The sequence below is a fragment of the Pantherophis guttatus genome, chromosome 1, assembly GCF_059756535.1.
Source record: "Pantherophis guttatus breed Tessera chromosome 1, ASM5975653v1, whole genome shotgun sequence".
Lineage (NCBI taxonomy): Eukaryota > Metazoa > Chordata > Lepidosauria > Squamata > Colubridae > Pantherophis > Pantherophis guttatus.
The window spans coordinates 13,048,961-13,063,268 of NC_142063.1; the positions used below are offsets into that span (position 1 = coordinate 13,048,961).

The 14,308-nt window shown below is 44.2% G+C and overlaps 1 protein-coding gene across 1 annotated transcript; it reads left to right on the plus strand.

Annotated features, from left to right (window-relative positions):
- The first annotated feature begins 2,598 nt into the window (after nucleotides 1-2,598).
- On the plus strand, nucleotides 2,599-13,994 carry MADCAM1 (mucosal vascular addressin cell adhesion molecule 1). The gene is made up of 6 exons (XM_060695078.2): nucleotides 2,599-2,758; nucleotides 5,925-6,191; nucleotides 7,210-7,536; nucleotides 9,569-9,844; nucleotides 10,290-10,682; nucleotides 12,764-13,994. The coding sequence occupies exons 1-6, from the start codon at nucleotides 2,707-2,709 to the stop codon at nucleotides 12,871-12,873; spliced, it is 1,425 nt and encodes a 474-aa protein (XP_060551061.2). The 5' UTR covers nucleotides 2,599-2,706; the 3' UTR covers nucleotides 12,874-13,994.
- Nucleotides 13,995-14,308: the final 314 nt, after the last annotated feature.

The following is a 14,308-nucleotide window of genomic DNA, read 5'->3' on the forward strand; positions in this document are numbered from 1 at the left end:
CTGTCAGAACTTTGAGTTCAGGCCATAAGTAGCCCCCAGATAGGTAAGTCCATCGTAACTTCAAATGGTCGCTAAGGGACTGGTCGTAAGTCATAGACTACCTGTAGATAGTCTCCAGCTAGAATACCTAGCTAAATCTGCAATTAACCTTTGCCTATGGCCGTGATGGCGAACCTATGGCACGCGTGCCACAGGTGGCATGCGGAATCATGTCGCCTGGCACACTGGCTCAGCTCTCAGCCTCTCTAGGAGACTCTGGAGGCTGGGAACTAACCGAAAGTTGGAAAACGGACGCGTTTGGGCCTCCAGAGGATCTCCGAGGGGGTGGGGAAGGCTGTTTTCGCCCTCCCCAGATGCATAGAGAGGATCTGGAGCCAGGTGTAAAAGAAAAACGGGCTTACTGGGCCATCGCGTGCCAGGAGCGGGGGTCGCGTGGGCACACATGCACAAGAACCTCCCCCGCCCCCCCTTCCTGGCACGCGATGGCGAAAAGGTTAGCCGTCACTGGCCTATGGAGTAGCAGCATTTAGCTGAATGCTTTTTGTGTTTCTTTTGTGTGTATGTGTGTGCGCGCGGGGGCATGTGTATGTGTGTACTTATTTATTTAATTATTGGCACTGCCAGCAATCTACAGGGCATGTTATTACTTCGGCAGTATGTTTTTACATCAGGTTAATCGACAGAAGAAGAAGAAGAAGAAGAAAAGTGTTGGATGGCAGAATGAGCAACAGAATGTAGCCACAAAATTAATGATGATAGTAATTAGGAAGAAGAGTAATAAATGGAACAAAACAAAGAGGGGGAAACCTAGAAAGTGTTGTTAAACAGCTCCCAAAAAATATGACCGTGTTACCTGGAAGTCTTTTCCCTCGCCTTTTGTCAAAATAAGGATATTTTTCTTCAACGGTTGACAACCAACACAACACAACCTCTGATCAAACGTAGATTTTTTTTTTCCTTCCAAAATTGGATAATAATTAGTTTAACCTGCACTCATTCATTCACCCCAAGGCTGAATTTGTATTATTGCCACATTTGAAGCTGAAATGAGCAGCATTAGCAGCGCAAGTTTGCAGTCTGTTCCTGTGGGGGAATGAGGCATACACGTTCTTGGCTAAATCCCTCGTACAGGTAGTCCTCAACTTACAACAGTTTGTTTAGTGACCATTGAAACAAATTACAACAGCACTGAAAAAAGTGACTTATGACTTTTTCACACTTACGACCATTGCAGCATCCTCATGGTCACATGATCAAAATTCAGACCCTCAGCAACTGGCATGTATTTAGGACGGTCGCAGTGTCCCGGGGTCACGTGATCCCTTTTTGCAACCTTTTCACAAGCAAGGTCAATGGGGAAGCCCGATTCCCTTAACAACCGAGTTACTAACTTAACAAACTGCTGTGATAAGAAAGGTCGTAAAATGAGGCAGAATTCACTTAACAAATGACTTGCTTAGCAACCGAGATTCTGGGCTCAATTGTGGTCGTAAGCCGAGGACTACCTGTATTTGAGCTGCGGTGGCGCAATGGTTAGAGTGCAGTACTGCCGGCTACTTCTGCTGATCACCGGCTGCCAGCAGTTTGGCAGATCGAATCTCACCAGGCTCAAGGTTGACTCAGCCTTCCATCCTTCCAAGATCGGTAAAATGAGGACCCAGATTGTTGGGGGCAAGAGGCTGACTCTGTAAACCGCTTAGAGAGGGCTGTAAAAGCACCTTGAAGGGGTATATAAGTCTTAAGTTCTTTTGCTTTTGCTATTTGGGATCTAGCACAAAGTCATTAGAATTGACTTTTGGGGGCCTGGGAGAGGCTTAACTTTAATCTCCCCCGGAGATACGGAGGATCCTGGATCTGCGCATGTTTCGTCGTGCTCTCAAAACATTTTTATTTCAGCAGGCTGGCCTGGCCTAACTCTCCCTTTTAAATTTTTAAATCGTTTAATCTGTTTTACAAATTGGGTGTTTTAAATTTGTTTTCAGCCAAAATATTTAATAATTTTAATGGACTTTTAATGTTTGTATTATTTGTGTTTTATCTTGGCTGTTCACCGCCGGGAGTAGGGCAGTATAGAAATTTGATAAATAAATAAATAACATGAAGAGCCTTGGTGGTGCAGCAGACTAAAGTGCTGCTAAGTAGCACCAGCTGCCTGCAATTACTGCAAGTTCAAATCTCACCAGGCTCAAGGTTGACTCAGCCTTCCATCCTTCCGAGGTAGGTAAAATGAGGACCCAGATTGTGGGGGCAATAAGTTGACTTTGTATAAAAAAGAACACCGCTTGGGTGGGGGGCAAAAGCCCTACTAAACAGGTATATACAAAAAGTATGAAGGCTATTGCTTAACGCATTGTAAGCCGCCCTGAGTCTCCGGAGAAGGGCGGCATATAAATCGAACCAATAAATAAATAAATAAATAAACATACACCCGTCAGTTTGAAAATGAAACAAAACACCTAAGAAAATACTACTGTGTTGTTTAAGTTCTACTATAAGGGAGGAGACTAGGGGAAGAGAAGGAAATTGCTTTCCATAAGGTCAGGGTGGGCAGTGACATCCCTTTTAGATTTAAAAGCGTCGTCGGTGTGTGAGTTTTGGAACAGACGAAGAATTAGCAGCACAGCTGGAAGGAAGGAAGGAAGAAAGAAAGAATTAACTCAGAGCAGGATTGACTCCTGTGTATAGAGAGATCCAGGAGTCAAAGAAATGGCCACGATTTCCTTGGTATTCCTGTTCAGTTTGGTCTGCTACGGCTGCAGTAAGTCAGATTTTGTGTGTGTGTGTGTATGTTTATAGCCATATATAATGTTTGTAAATCTCTTCCAAAAATTCAATTCGTAAACGCATCCATGCCTATGTGCCTATATAGCTCATCTGAATTTACAGTTATGGGGAGGTGCAGGGAGGAGACTCAAAAAAACAGAATTGCACCGATAGTGAACTCCAATGGATCGATTGCCATTGTATAATGCAAGCCGTTTTATCCTAGATACGTTTTGAAAAACTGGACCAGAAAAAGCGATAAGGGGATAGTATTTGCTGCATTGAGTGCCGTTTTGTTCTGTCCAGACCTTTTTTGCTTCAAGTTCAGAATCAGAACGTTTTAGATTGGCTTTGCTTGCACAATATACTTAACTTGATTATGTCTATGGAGATTCTCAGTCATCCAGGTCATGGTTGTCCCAAAGGGGCTTTTTCAAGAGGCAACTAGACTTTCTGGTTTTTTATTTTTTTTCTTTGAAGGGAAACATCTTCAAAGAAATACCAGAAAATCCAGTTGCTTCTTGGGTTAACTTGATTATAGAATAAATCCATCTTCTGTGTCTGCATAGTTCATTAAAGCCTCAATTAATTCTTCCAGGGACCAATTTCACTGCGATTTCATCCCCTGGTCTGTCCTTGGGAACAATGGAGAATCAGTCTTTACCTTTGGCATAGCAGATAACAGAGTTGGAGGAGACCTTGGAGGTCTTCTAGTCCAACCCAAGAGCCTTGGTGGCGCAGGGGACTAAACTGCTGTGAAAGTAGCACTTAGCTGCCAGCTGCCTGCAATTAGTGGGAGTTCAAATCTCACCAGGCTCTCAAGGTTGACTCAGCCTTCCATCCTGCCGAGGTAGGTAAATTGAGGACCCAGATTGTGGGGGCAATAAGCCAGAGTGGATTTGATTTAAATCGAGTTGATTTAAATCACAATTTAAATCATGATTTAAATCACTAGTAAAAAGGCTTGATTTAAATCAACTCGATTTAAATCATAATTTTTAAAGAGCAACTGTCATCTCTGCTACTCCTTTGACCCACTGTTGACTCACCGATAGTCCCAGTGTTGCAGAATATACAGCCTCATGCTACATAACTAAGCTCCATTTTATCCTGAATAAACTAAATTATTTATGTATCTTAAATAGAAAACTATCTTACGATAGATTTTTACCCCAAAAGTTTTTATTAAAATAAATTCGATAAAAATCAAAAAAATCCGATTTAAATCAAAAAAATCTGATTTTTTTGATTTTTTAAAAAATATCATTGATTTTTATCCACCCTGGTTTCCTGCCTAAGCAGGGGGTTAGACTAGAAGACCTCCAAGGTCCCTTCCAACTCTGTTATTCTATTCTATTCTATTCTATTCTATTCTATTCTATTCTATTCTATTCTATTCTATTCTATTCTATTCATATATCTTCATGGAACGCCTTGACTCCAGAAGCTGTGAATGCTCCAACACTGGAAATTTTTAAGAAGAGATTGGACAGCTATTTGTATGGAATGGTATAGAGTTTCCAGCCTCAGCAGGGGTTGGACTAGAAGACCTCCAAGGTCCCTTCCAACTCTTGTTATTCTGGGCACATATTTCAAGACAGAAAGGCAGGATGTAAGAAAGAAAGAACAACGAAATGCTGACAGGTTCACCCAGGATCTCCTGTACTGTAAAGGATCCTCCTTTGTAACGGAAGGCAGATCGGAGGTACAGTTGGTCCTTGATTTACAACCGCAATTGGGACCAGAATTTCCATTGCTAAGCAAGGCGGTTGTTAAGGGAGCCATAGCCAATTTTGCAACCTTTCTGACCACGGGTGTTAAGCAAATGGCTGCAGTTGTTAAGTGAACCATGCCGCTGTTAAGCAAATCCAGCTTCCCCACGGACTTTGCTTGTTGGGAGCTGGCTAGGTAGGTTGCAAATGGCGATCATGTGACCCCAGGATGCTGTGATGAATACCTGCCAGTTGCCAAGCGCTCAGATTTTGATCGTGTGACTGTGGGGATGCTACAACGAGGAGCAGTCACGAGTCACTTTTTTCAGTACTTTTTTAACTTTGGTCACTAAATGAATGGTAAGTTGAGGACTACCTGTATATGTTTCTCTGTACAATTTTGTACAGACCTCTGTGCAGTTTTGACCATGTGACCGTGAGGATGCGACAACGTGCACACTCCTTAAGTGTGAGGAGCAGTCCTAAGTGACTTTTACCAGTGCTGTTGTAACTTCAAATGGTCACTAAATGAATGGTTGTAACTCAAGGACTATCTGTAATTTTTTTTCGGGGGCAGGAGAGAGAGAATTCAGGAAGAATCTGGGTTGAAACCTTGTAATCTGCACCTCTATAACTGTCTGTTTCGGTTCTGCAACCCAACAAGACAGACACAGACTTCAGAGGATAATTAGAATGGCAGAAAAAACAATGGCTACCAACCTGCCTCCCATGGAGGATCTGTATACTGCATGAGTCAAAAAGAGGGCTGGGAAAATATTTACAGACCTTTCACATCCTGGACATAAATTGTTTCAACTCCTACCCTCAAAACGACGCTATAGAGCACTGCACACCAGGACAACTAGACACAAGGACAGTTTTTTCCCGAACGCCATCACTCTGCTAAACAAATAATCCCCTCAACACTGTCAAACTATTCACTAAGTCTGCATTACTATTAATCTTCTCAATGTTCCTATCACCCATCTCCTCCCACTTATGACTGTATGACTAACTTTGTTGCTTGTATCCTTACGATTTATATTATTTCCTAGTATGATTCAGTTCCGTATTTGTACCCTATGACTATCATTAAGTGTTGTACCTTATGATTCTTGACGAATGTATCTTTTCTTTTATGTACTCCGAGAGCGTATGCACCAAGACAAATTCCTTGTAGGTCCAATCACACTTGGCCAATAAAGAATTCTATTCTATTCTATTCTATTCTATTCTATTCTATTCTATTCTATTCTATTCTATTCTATTCTATTCTATTCTATTCTATTCTATTCTATTGGATGGGGAGTGGGGGAGGATGGGGAGGGGAGGAGGATGGGGCTTGCATCTTTTACAATGAACTGGACGGATGGTAGTTGCAGTCCAGCATAGGTGGGGAAGAGAACTTGGTGCCTAGAGCTGAGGAAGTTGTCCATTTGTCACAAACAGGTCTTCCAATTTCTAAGCCCGCCATCCAGCCTCGGAAGCCGCTGGTGGAACGTGGAGGCACTATTCAACTGATCTGTTCCATGGATTGTCCTGATGCTGAAGTGCAATGGGAAGGCCTGGACACCGACTTGGGGAACATCATTTCAAACCACACCCAGAGCATCCTAACGCTGAGCAATGCAACCATTAACATGGAGGGGACAAAGTTGTGCTCAGGACAGTGCCAAGGGACTCCCTCTCAGGCCAAGGTGGAGCTGAATGTATATTGTAAGTTCAAAAAGCATCTGCTGCTTGAATCTATTTCCGGGGGAGGAAGGGAGAGGGGGAAGGGAAAGGAGTAATTTAAGACAGAAAACAGAATTAGAAGGAGGAGACGAGGGGAGAGGAAGGGAAAGGAAAGGAAAGGAAAGGAAAGGAAAGGAAAGGAAAGGAAAGGAAAGGAAAGGAAGTAAATGGATGAAGAAGGGAAGGAGAAAGGGAAGAAAGTAAATAGACAGAGAAGGGAGAGGAGAAGAAAGGAAGTAAATGAATGAAGAAGGGAAGGGGAAGGAGAAAGGGAAGAAAGTAAATAGGAATTGGAGAGGAGTGGAAAGGAAAGGACAGGAAAGGGAAAGGGAAAGGGAAAGGAAAGGAAAGGAAAAGAAGTAAATGGATGAAGAAGGGAAGGAGAAAGGGAAGAAAGTAAATAGACAGAGAAGGGAGAGGAAAAGAAAGGAAGTAAATGGATGAAGAAGGGAAGGGAAAGGAGAAAGGGAAGAAAGTAAATAGGAAGTGGAGAGGAGAGGAGTGGAAAGGAAAGGAAAGGAAAGACAAGGGAGGGAGGAGAAAGAAAGATGAAAGGGAGGGGAGGGAAGAGGGGGAGGGAGGGAAAGAAAATAGAAAAGAGAAAGAATGAAGGAAATAACTTTTGCATACTTGTGTTTGTAGTCATGAAAACTCAACCTTGTCTGAAGGGCATCTCTAACATTTTGGGGATAGACAATGATTGAGTGAATCATCGAATGAGGTTGTTGCTATTGTTCTTTATAACGGGAGCTATAATTATATTTCTAATCCAATAATGCCAGTCCTCTGGGTAGATTCCAATATTTCCTGAAACAATAAGAGGAACAAATGTCCCGAGAATATCATTACAGTTAACACAACGCAGTGCAATTAATCAGTGGCCCAGAAAAGGAACACCACCACACGAACACACACTCCAGGGTGAAGCCGGCACTTAACCCCCGAAAGCAAAGCTACAAAGACACACAGCCTCCTCTTCACCTGCCTCCTCTTTTCTCAGCTTTTCCAGATACTTTGCAGTTGGACTCCCAGCCCAAAACGCTCACCGTTGGGCAGCCGGCTCGCTTGCTGTGTTCCATGAGTCACGTCTACCCTCACGGTGCCCTTACGTTGAGCTGGTTCCAGGGAGATGAACAACTGGAGGCTTCCAAGGAGATGGAAGAAGAAGAAATGGAAGGCTCAGAAGACCAGCTGTTTGTCTACCACTCTGAACTGGAGCTCCCGAGGGTGGCCGAAGATGTAACTTACAAATGCAAAGCAACTCTGGAGGTCGAAGGGGAGGTCTTCGTCCACGAGAGGGTTGCTATCGCCATCACTGGTCCCAAATGTAAGTTTCCCAGGCGGTCCACTCTTTCCTCAGACTTTGAAATAGGGCCATGGTGGCGAACCTGTGGCACGCATCTCTGCGGGCAAGCGAGCCGACGCCCAAGGTCAGCTCCACTGCGCATGTCTGTGCGCCTCCTGACAGCCAGCTGATTTTCGGGTCTCTGTCAGGAGACGTGCATGCGCGTGGGTGGGGGTCGTGTGTGCAGGTGTAGGGGAGTGGGGGGAGTCGCATGCACGTGGGCGGGGGTGTGTGGCACCCCACCCCACCCCCCGTTTTTGGTTCCAGGAGGCTTCAGGGAGGCCCGCTAGCAGGGGTGAAATGTCAAATTTGTTACTACTGGTTCTGTAGACGTGGCTTGGTGGGGGTGGGTAATGTGACTGGGTGGGCGTGGCCAACTTTTTTTTTTTTTTTAACTTTTCGAAGCATTTTTTCTAACGCTTTGAAAAGCCTCTCTGCCGATCAGGCAACTCAGCTGGGATCGTCAGAGACTTTTCAAAGCATTTTTTTTACCACCTCTTTGGCCAAGAGGTTGCAGAAAAAAATGCTTTGAAATGCCTCTGATGATCCCAGCTGAGCCGCTCGATCCTCAGAGGCTGTTTTTTTTAAAATTATTTTTAAAAGCATTTTTTCAGCCGAAGAGGTTGTAGAAAAAATGCTTTTAAAAGTAAAAAAAAAAAGCCTCTGATGATCGTGGGCTCAGCTGGGCATGGTGGGGGAGGGCGCAGGGCTTTTTGCTACCAGTTCTCCGAACCTCCCGCCGCCATCACTACCAGATCCGGCGATCCGGTCCGAACCAGGAGCATTTCACCCCTGCCCGTTAGCACAAAAACGGGACATGTTTTTGGTTCCAGGAGGCTTCAGGGAGGCCTGCTAGCACAAAAACGGGGGTGTGGGCGGAGGGAGCACGGGGGGGGGGGTCATGCACACATGCGCGGGGGGAGCCCGGGGGCAGGGCCTGCGGAGTGGCATTGAATTATGGGTGTCGGCATGCGCACTGTCACACACACACACACACACTTTGGGCACCTGAAGAAAAAAAGGTTCGCCATCACTGAAATAGGGCCTGTGCCAGATCAGGATTATGGGTGAATCTTTTCTTTCATAATTGTTTTTATTAGTTTTCATTTTAAAATAAAAATACAGGGGAAAAAACAAGAAAAAAGGCAAAGGGGAGGAAAAGGGTGATTTTTAAACTTTTTTTCAGTGCAGTAAACTACAAAAAAAAAGGACACACAACCTTCATCTTTGGCTTTAGGTTTCTAAATATTTCAAGAATAGTAAAATCATTCATCATCAAAATTTCATTGTTTTTTTCATTTTGAGCAAAAAGCCCAGAAGCTTTGGTTTTCAAAGAGAACCAAAACTAGATAAATACTTCTAATTAAAATAGTTTGGCTATCCCCATAATTACAGGCAAATCTTGTACTTGGAGAACTTTATTTTGAATACCATATTTTCATTTGCATCCCCAATTTCATTAATCAGTAACTTTGAAAGTAAAATATTATTCATGTATAATTTTGGTTTTTTTTTTCTTTTTTTAAAAAAAGCTAAAAATGAACTATATAAATCTAGCTCAATTCCAGTTTTGAAGAGCTGGCAATTTCTTCAGCCTTCATCTCCATTTTTGGGGCCTTGGCTTGGGAGTGGGAAGTGAAACAGGACCAGTGATGTTTTAACTTTGTTGTAAGGGGTGAGGCCAATTTTTTTCGGCAGAGGTCTCCAAATGCAAATTTAAGTTTTGTGGATTTCAAACTCTCAGAAATCCTCACATAGCTGGTTGGAGAGTTTTGGGAGTTGAAGTCCGTAAGTCTTAAAGTTGCCAAGTTTGGAGAGCCCTGTGCTAGGAGATAAACTGGATTTACCCAGGTGGGAAAAACAAAACTGTCTCAGGTTTTTGCTGGTTCATTTTAGGGAGATCATTTTGCCCTTTCCTGTCATTCTGGAGATTTCTGGATGCCCGTCATCTAACAAAGGAGACCTAAAGTCTTGAAACAATTACTCTTAACAATTCTAAATATTTGGTTTCCAGCTACGCAGGAGCTTCTCAGTGCTACTGAGAGCATCACCCTTACTCCCACATCTGGAAGGATAAGTCAAACATCTGTTCCGGAGCTATTCACCACAGCTGATTGGAAGTCCTCAGTTGGGACAACCACTAGCCTCCTCGATCTTGTTTCCACCAAGCAAACCAGCTCTGGGACATCTGTGGCTACACCAACAGCCGCCCCCACGCTGGAATCCCTAACTGAAGATCACAACTCCATCACACTGGTCAACAACTCCGCTGGATCTTCTTACCCAACAGGTAACCCTCTGGCAGAGCTAGGGACCACATCTCCAAAATTTGAGACATGGTCCATCACCATGCACAATTCCGTTTTCAGATCAGTGCTGGGTTTCAAATATTTTTACCGCCGGTTCTGTGGGTGTGGCTTGGTGGGAGTGGCATGGCTTGGTGGGCGCGGCAGGGGAAGGATACTGCAAAATCTCCATTCCATCCCCAATCCAGGGGAAGGTTACTGCAAAATCCCCATTTCCTCCCGATCAGCTGGGACTTGGGAGGCAGAGAATAGATGGGGGCGGAGCCAGTCAGAATTTTTACTACCGGTTCTCCGAACTACTCAAAATTTCCGCTACCGGTTCTCCAGAACTGGTCAGAACCTGCTGAAACCCACCTCTGCTTCAGATGTCACTAGGTTTAGGTCTTTCAGCCAAACTCAAGATTGTTTTGCTTGTCCCTTACTTAACAGACGAAGAATTAACTACCAAGCCAATTTCCACGACAGAAGGGACCACAGAAAAACCAACTACCAAGCTGGTTTCCACGACCAACGGTTTCTCGACAGAAGGGACCACAGAGAAACCAAAGGATCCCTGCCGGCCCACGATCGTGCCTGTGCCCGCCCAAGGGATCATGGGAGGCGCCCTTCGCATCACGTGCCAGACCGCAAAATGCAGCAGAGATGTCCAAATCCAGTGGGTGGAAACCCCAGCGGCCCAATCGCAGTACCGTCTGGAGGAAGCCGAGGGCCGTTCAACCCTGATGGTTGAGAGCGTCAGCTTGGAGCACCAAGGGGTCTATCGATGCGTTGCGATTGCCAGCCCACCCCGAACAGCAACCTTGCGTGTCGTGGTGTCTGCCGGTGAGTGAGATGAAGTTGCGCGTGCAAAATAGTCTTCAACTTACGACAGCTTGTTTAGTGGCTGTTCGAAGTTACAACGGCACTGGAAAAAAAGTGACTTATGACCGTTATTTTTTTTTTTTAATTGAAAAAGTTTTACAAACATCAATTTTTCCCCCATTTCCCCCCCCATCCCTCCCTAACCCTCCCTAACCCTCCCTCCCCATGACTTCCCCAAGGTGAAATCCATCCACATTATATTATATCATACTTTACCACCCTTCTATTGTCCCCCCTGTGCACTATACATTTCTACTTAACAATAAACTATTTTGCCCCCTATAAACTATACGTTTCTACACAACCTTTAGCTAAAAGCTATCTGGTACTTCCTAGTTTGGTATTTATTCTGCACATAATCTATCCATTTCTTCCACTCCCATGCATAAATCTCTTGAGTCCGGTCTTTTAAGTATGCTGATACCTTCGCCATTTCTGCGAAACTGGCCATCTTCAAAGTCCATTCTTGAATTGTAGGCATATCAACCCTTTTCCAATATTGACCAATCAATAACCTAGCTGCTGTCACCATATACAATATCAATTTTGTTTCACCCACTGAAAAACTCTTAACTATACCCAGTAAAAACAGACTTATGACCGTTTTTTATACTGACAAGCACTGCAGCATCCCCGTGGTCACGTGATCAAAATTCGGACGCTTGGCAATTGACTCGTATTGATGACGATTGCAGTGTCCTAAGGTCATGGGATTCCCCTTTTGCAACCTTCTGACAAGCAAAGTTAATGGGGAAACCAGATTCACTTAACAACCGTGTTACTTAACAACTGCAGCAGTGGTGAAATCCAATTTTTATTTTAATACCAGTTCTGTGGGCGTGGCTTGGTGGGCATGGCCTGGTGGGCATGGCAAGGGAAGGATACTGCAAAATCCCCATTCCCTCCCCACTCCTGGGGGAAGGATATTGCAAAATCCCCATTCTCTCCCCACTCCTGGGGGAAGGATATTGCAAAATCTCCATTCCCACCCCACTCTGGGGCCAGCCAGAAGGTGGTATTTGCCTGTTCTCCTAACTACTCAAAATTTCTGCTACCGGTTCTCCAGAACCTATTGGATTTCACCCCTGAACTGCAGTGATTCACTTAACAACAGTGGCAAGAAAGATCCTAAAATAGGGCAAAACTCATTTAACAACTTAGCAGCAGAAATTTTGGGCTCAATTGTGGTCATAAGTCGAGGACTATCTGTATTGGGTTTGGGTCACATTTGAATGCACCAGGATAAAATCTGGTTGGGTGACTTTGGGCTAATCACCAGGAGACCGTGAGTTCTAGTCCTGCCTTAGACATGAAAACCAGCTGGGTGACCCTCTCTCAGCTCAATCCACCTCACAGTCTTGCCGTTGTGGGGAAAATAGGAGGAGGAGGAGGAAGAAGTATTAAATACGTTTGCTGCCTTAGCTTATTTATAAAACTAATGAAGGTGAGATTTAAAAAAACTAAAATAAATAATGTATTTTTAAAAACATTTTTTGAAAATGCTTTAAAATGGCTAATTGTAAAGTTTTAATGTTAAAAAAATCTTTACAAACAATACTATTTACATTAAAAAAGAATGAACTTATATGAATGAAGAAGAGATCAAATTACCATAAATTGAGGAGAAATGTAATATAGAGGCAGAGGTCTTTAATATTTGTAACCCGATATTTCTAAACCTGGGAAGTGGCTCGTCTTAGTCTCTTGCTCACCTACAGACAGAGGAAGGAAGGGTGGAATATACTAACAATAACAATAGCACTTGGATTTATATACTGCTTCACAGTGCTTTACAGCCGTCTCTAAGCGGTTTACAGAGTCAGCCTCTTGCCCCCAACAATCCGGTCCTCGGAAGGATGGAAGGCTGAGTCAACCTCGAGCCAGTCAGGATCGAACTCCAGACTGTGGGTAGAGTTTGCCCGCAATACGGCATTCTTACCCCTGAGCCACCAGTGAGCTCTGTGAGGTGGGTTAATAGAAGATGGATGCACCTGTCTGCTTATGGCACTAAATACATGGTTTGCACACCTTTTCTTTTGCAGATGTTGTCAACACAGATGCCCTTTTCACCATCGGAGCCACCGGATCCCTCTTCGGACTGATCATCACAGGCTACATCGCCCATCGATGGCGGCAACGGCAGAGATGGTGAACAAGCGAAAGGCCAAAAGATTTATGTCCATCTCCTTGGCTATGCCCCCTCTGGCTTCTGGACTTCATGAAAACTATTCTCTGGTCTTCAAGGGCTATCAGGGACTCCCACTGGACACATCGCCAGGATTTTCTGCACTGGTCAAGATCATAGAGGTGGAAATGAAGAGCCCGTTTCCAGGGTCATTCGCCCCATTGACGGGGCAGAGGTCATTCGCTGCAGAACTGATGGCCGGATCCTTCTTCCGTTTTGATGTGAACTCAGTGGAACTGTAGGTTTGAGTGCAACTGTTTATGTCAGGCGCGGACAACTAGAGCCACTCGGGAAAAGTCTAAGCCAGTAACTCTATTGACTTCTACCTATACTACAAGAATCTCCCAGATAAGGTTCCACGTGACTAAGGGGGAGTCAAGCTTATGCATCTCGTGACTGCAAGGACTCAAGGCTGGGTCCCTGCTTGAGCCCTCCTGCCTGCCTGGCTGGGAGTTTCCCAACAGTTTAGGATGGACCTATAAGGATGCCAGCCAAGATCGGCTGCTACGGTTTTGAACATTGAAGGGAAAGTAACTCAAATGAGGTTTTTCTTTCTCACACTCCCTTTTTTCTGCACATCCTGAACCTACAAGCACTGGTTCTCAAATAGGTACTTTCTGAAAGTTTCAGGGTTTTTTTTTCACATCCCAGCCAGCAGGAAGTTTATTTCAGAGAAAGGCTAAATTATCTCGGGGGCTGGTGAGTATACTGGGAATTTGAAGAGCATGATATGGGTGCTCTCGCCAAATGGCTTTAACAGAATAACACAGTTGGAAGGGGATTCGAGCCCAACCTCCTGCTCAAATAGGAGACCCTCCACCACTTCAGACAAATGGTTATCCAACCTCTTCTTAAAAACTTCCAGTGTTGGAGCACATACAACTTCTGGAGGCAAGTTGTTCCACTGGTTAATTGTTCTAATTGTCAGGAAATTCCTCCTTAGTTCTAGGTTGCTTCTCTCCTTGATTGGTTTCCATCCATTGTTTCTTGTCTTGCCTTCAGGCGCTTTGGAGGATGGGTGGACCCCCTCTTCTTTGTGGCAGCCACTCAAAAACCGGAAGACTGCTATCATGTCCCCGCGCCCCCCACAAATCCTTCTTTTCTCTAGACTTCGCCGTATCCAATTCCTGCAAGTGTTCTTCCTATGTTTTAGCGTTCAGTCCTCTAATCAGCTCTGTTGCTCTTCTCTCCACTATTTTCAGTGTCACAACTGGAAACTCTCTCTACCACACATTTATTTCCCAGATGAGATTGGTTCTGCCCACCACCACTAGATAGAATAGAATAGAATAGAATAGAATAGAATAGAATAGAATAGAATAGAATAGAATAGAATAGAATAGAATAGAATAGAATAGAATATTAGAGTTGGAAGGGACCTTGGAGGTCTTCTAGTCCAACC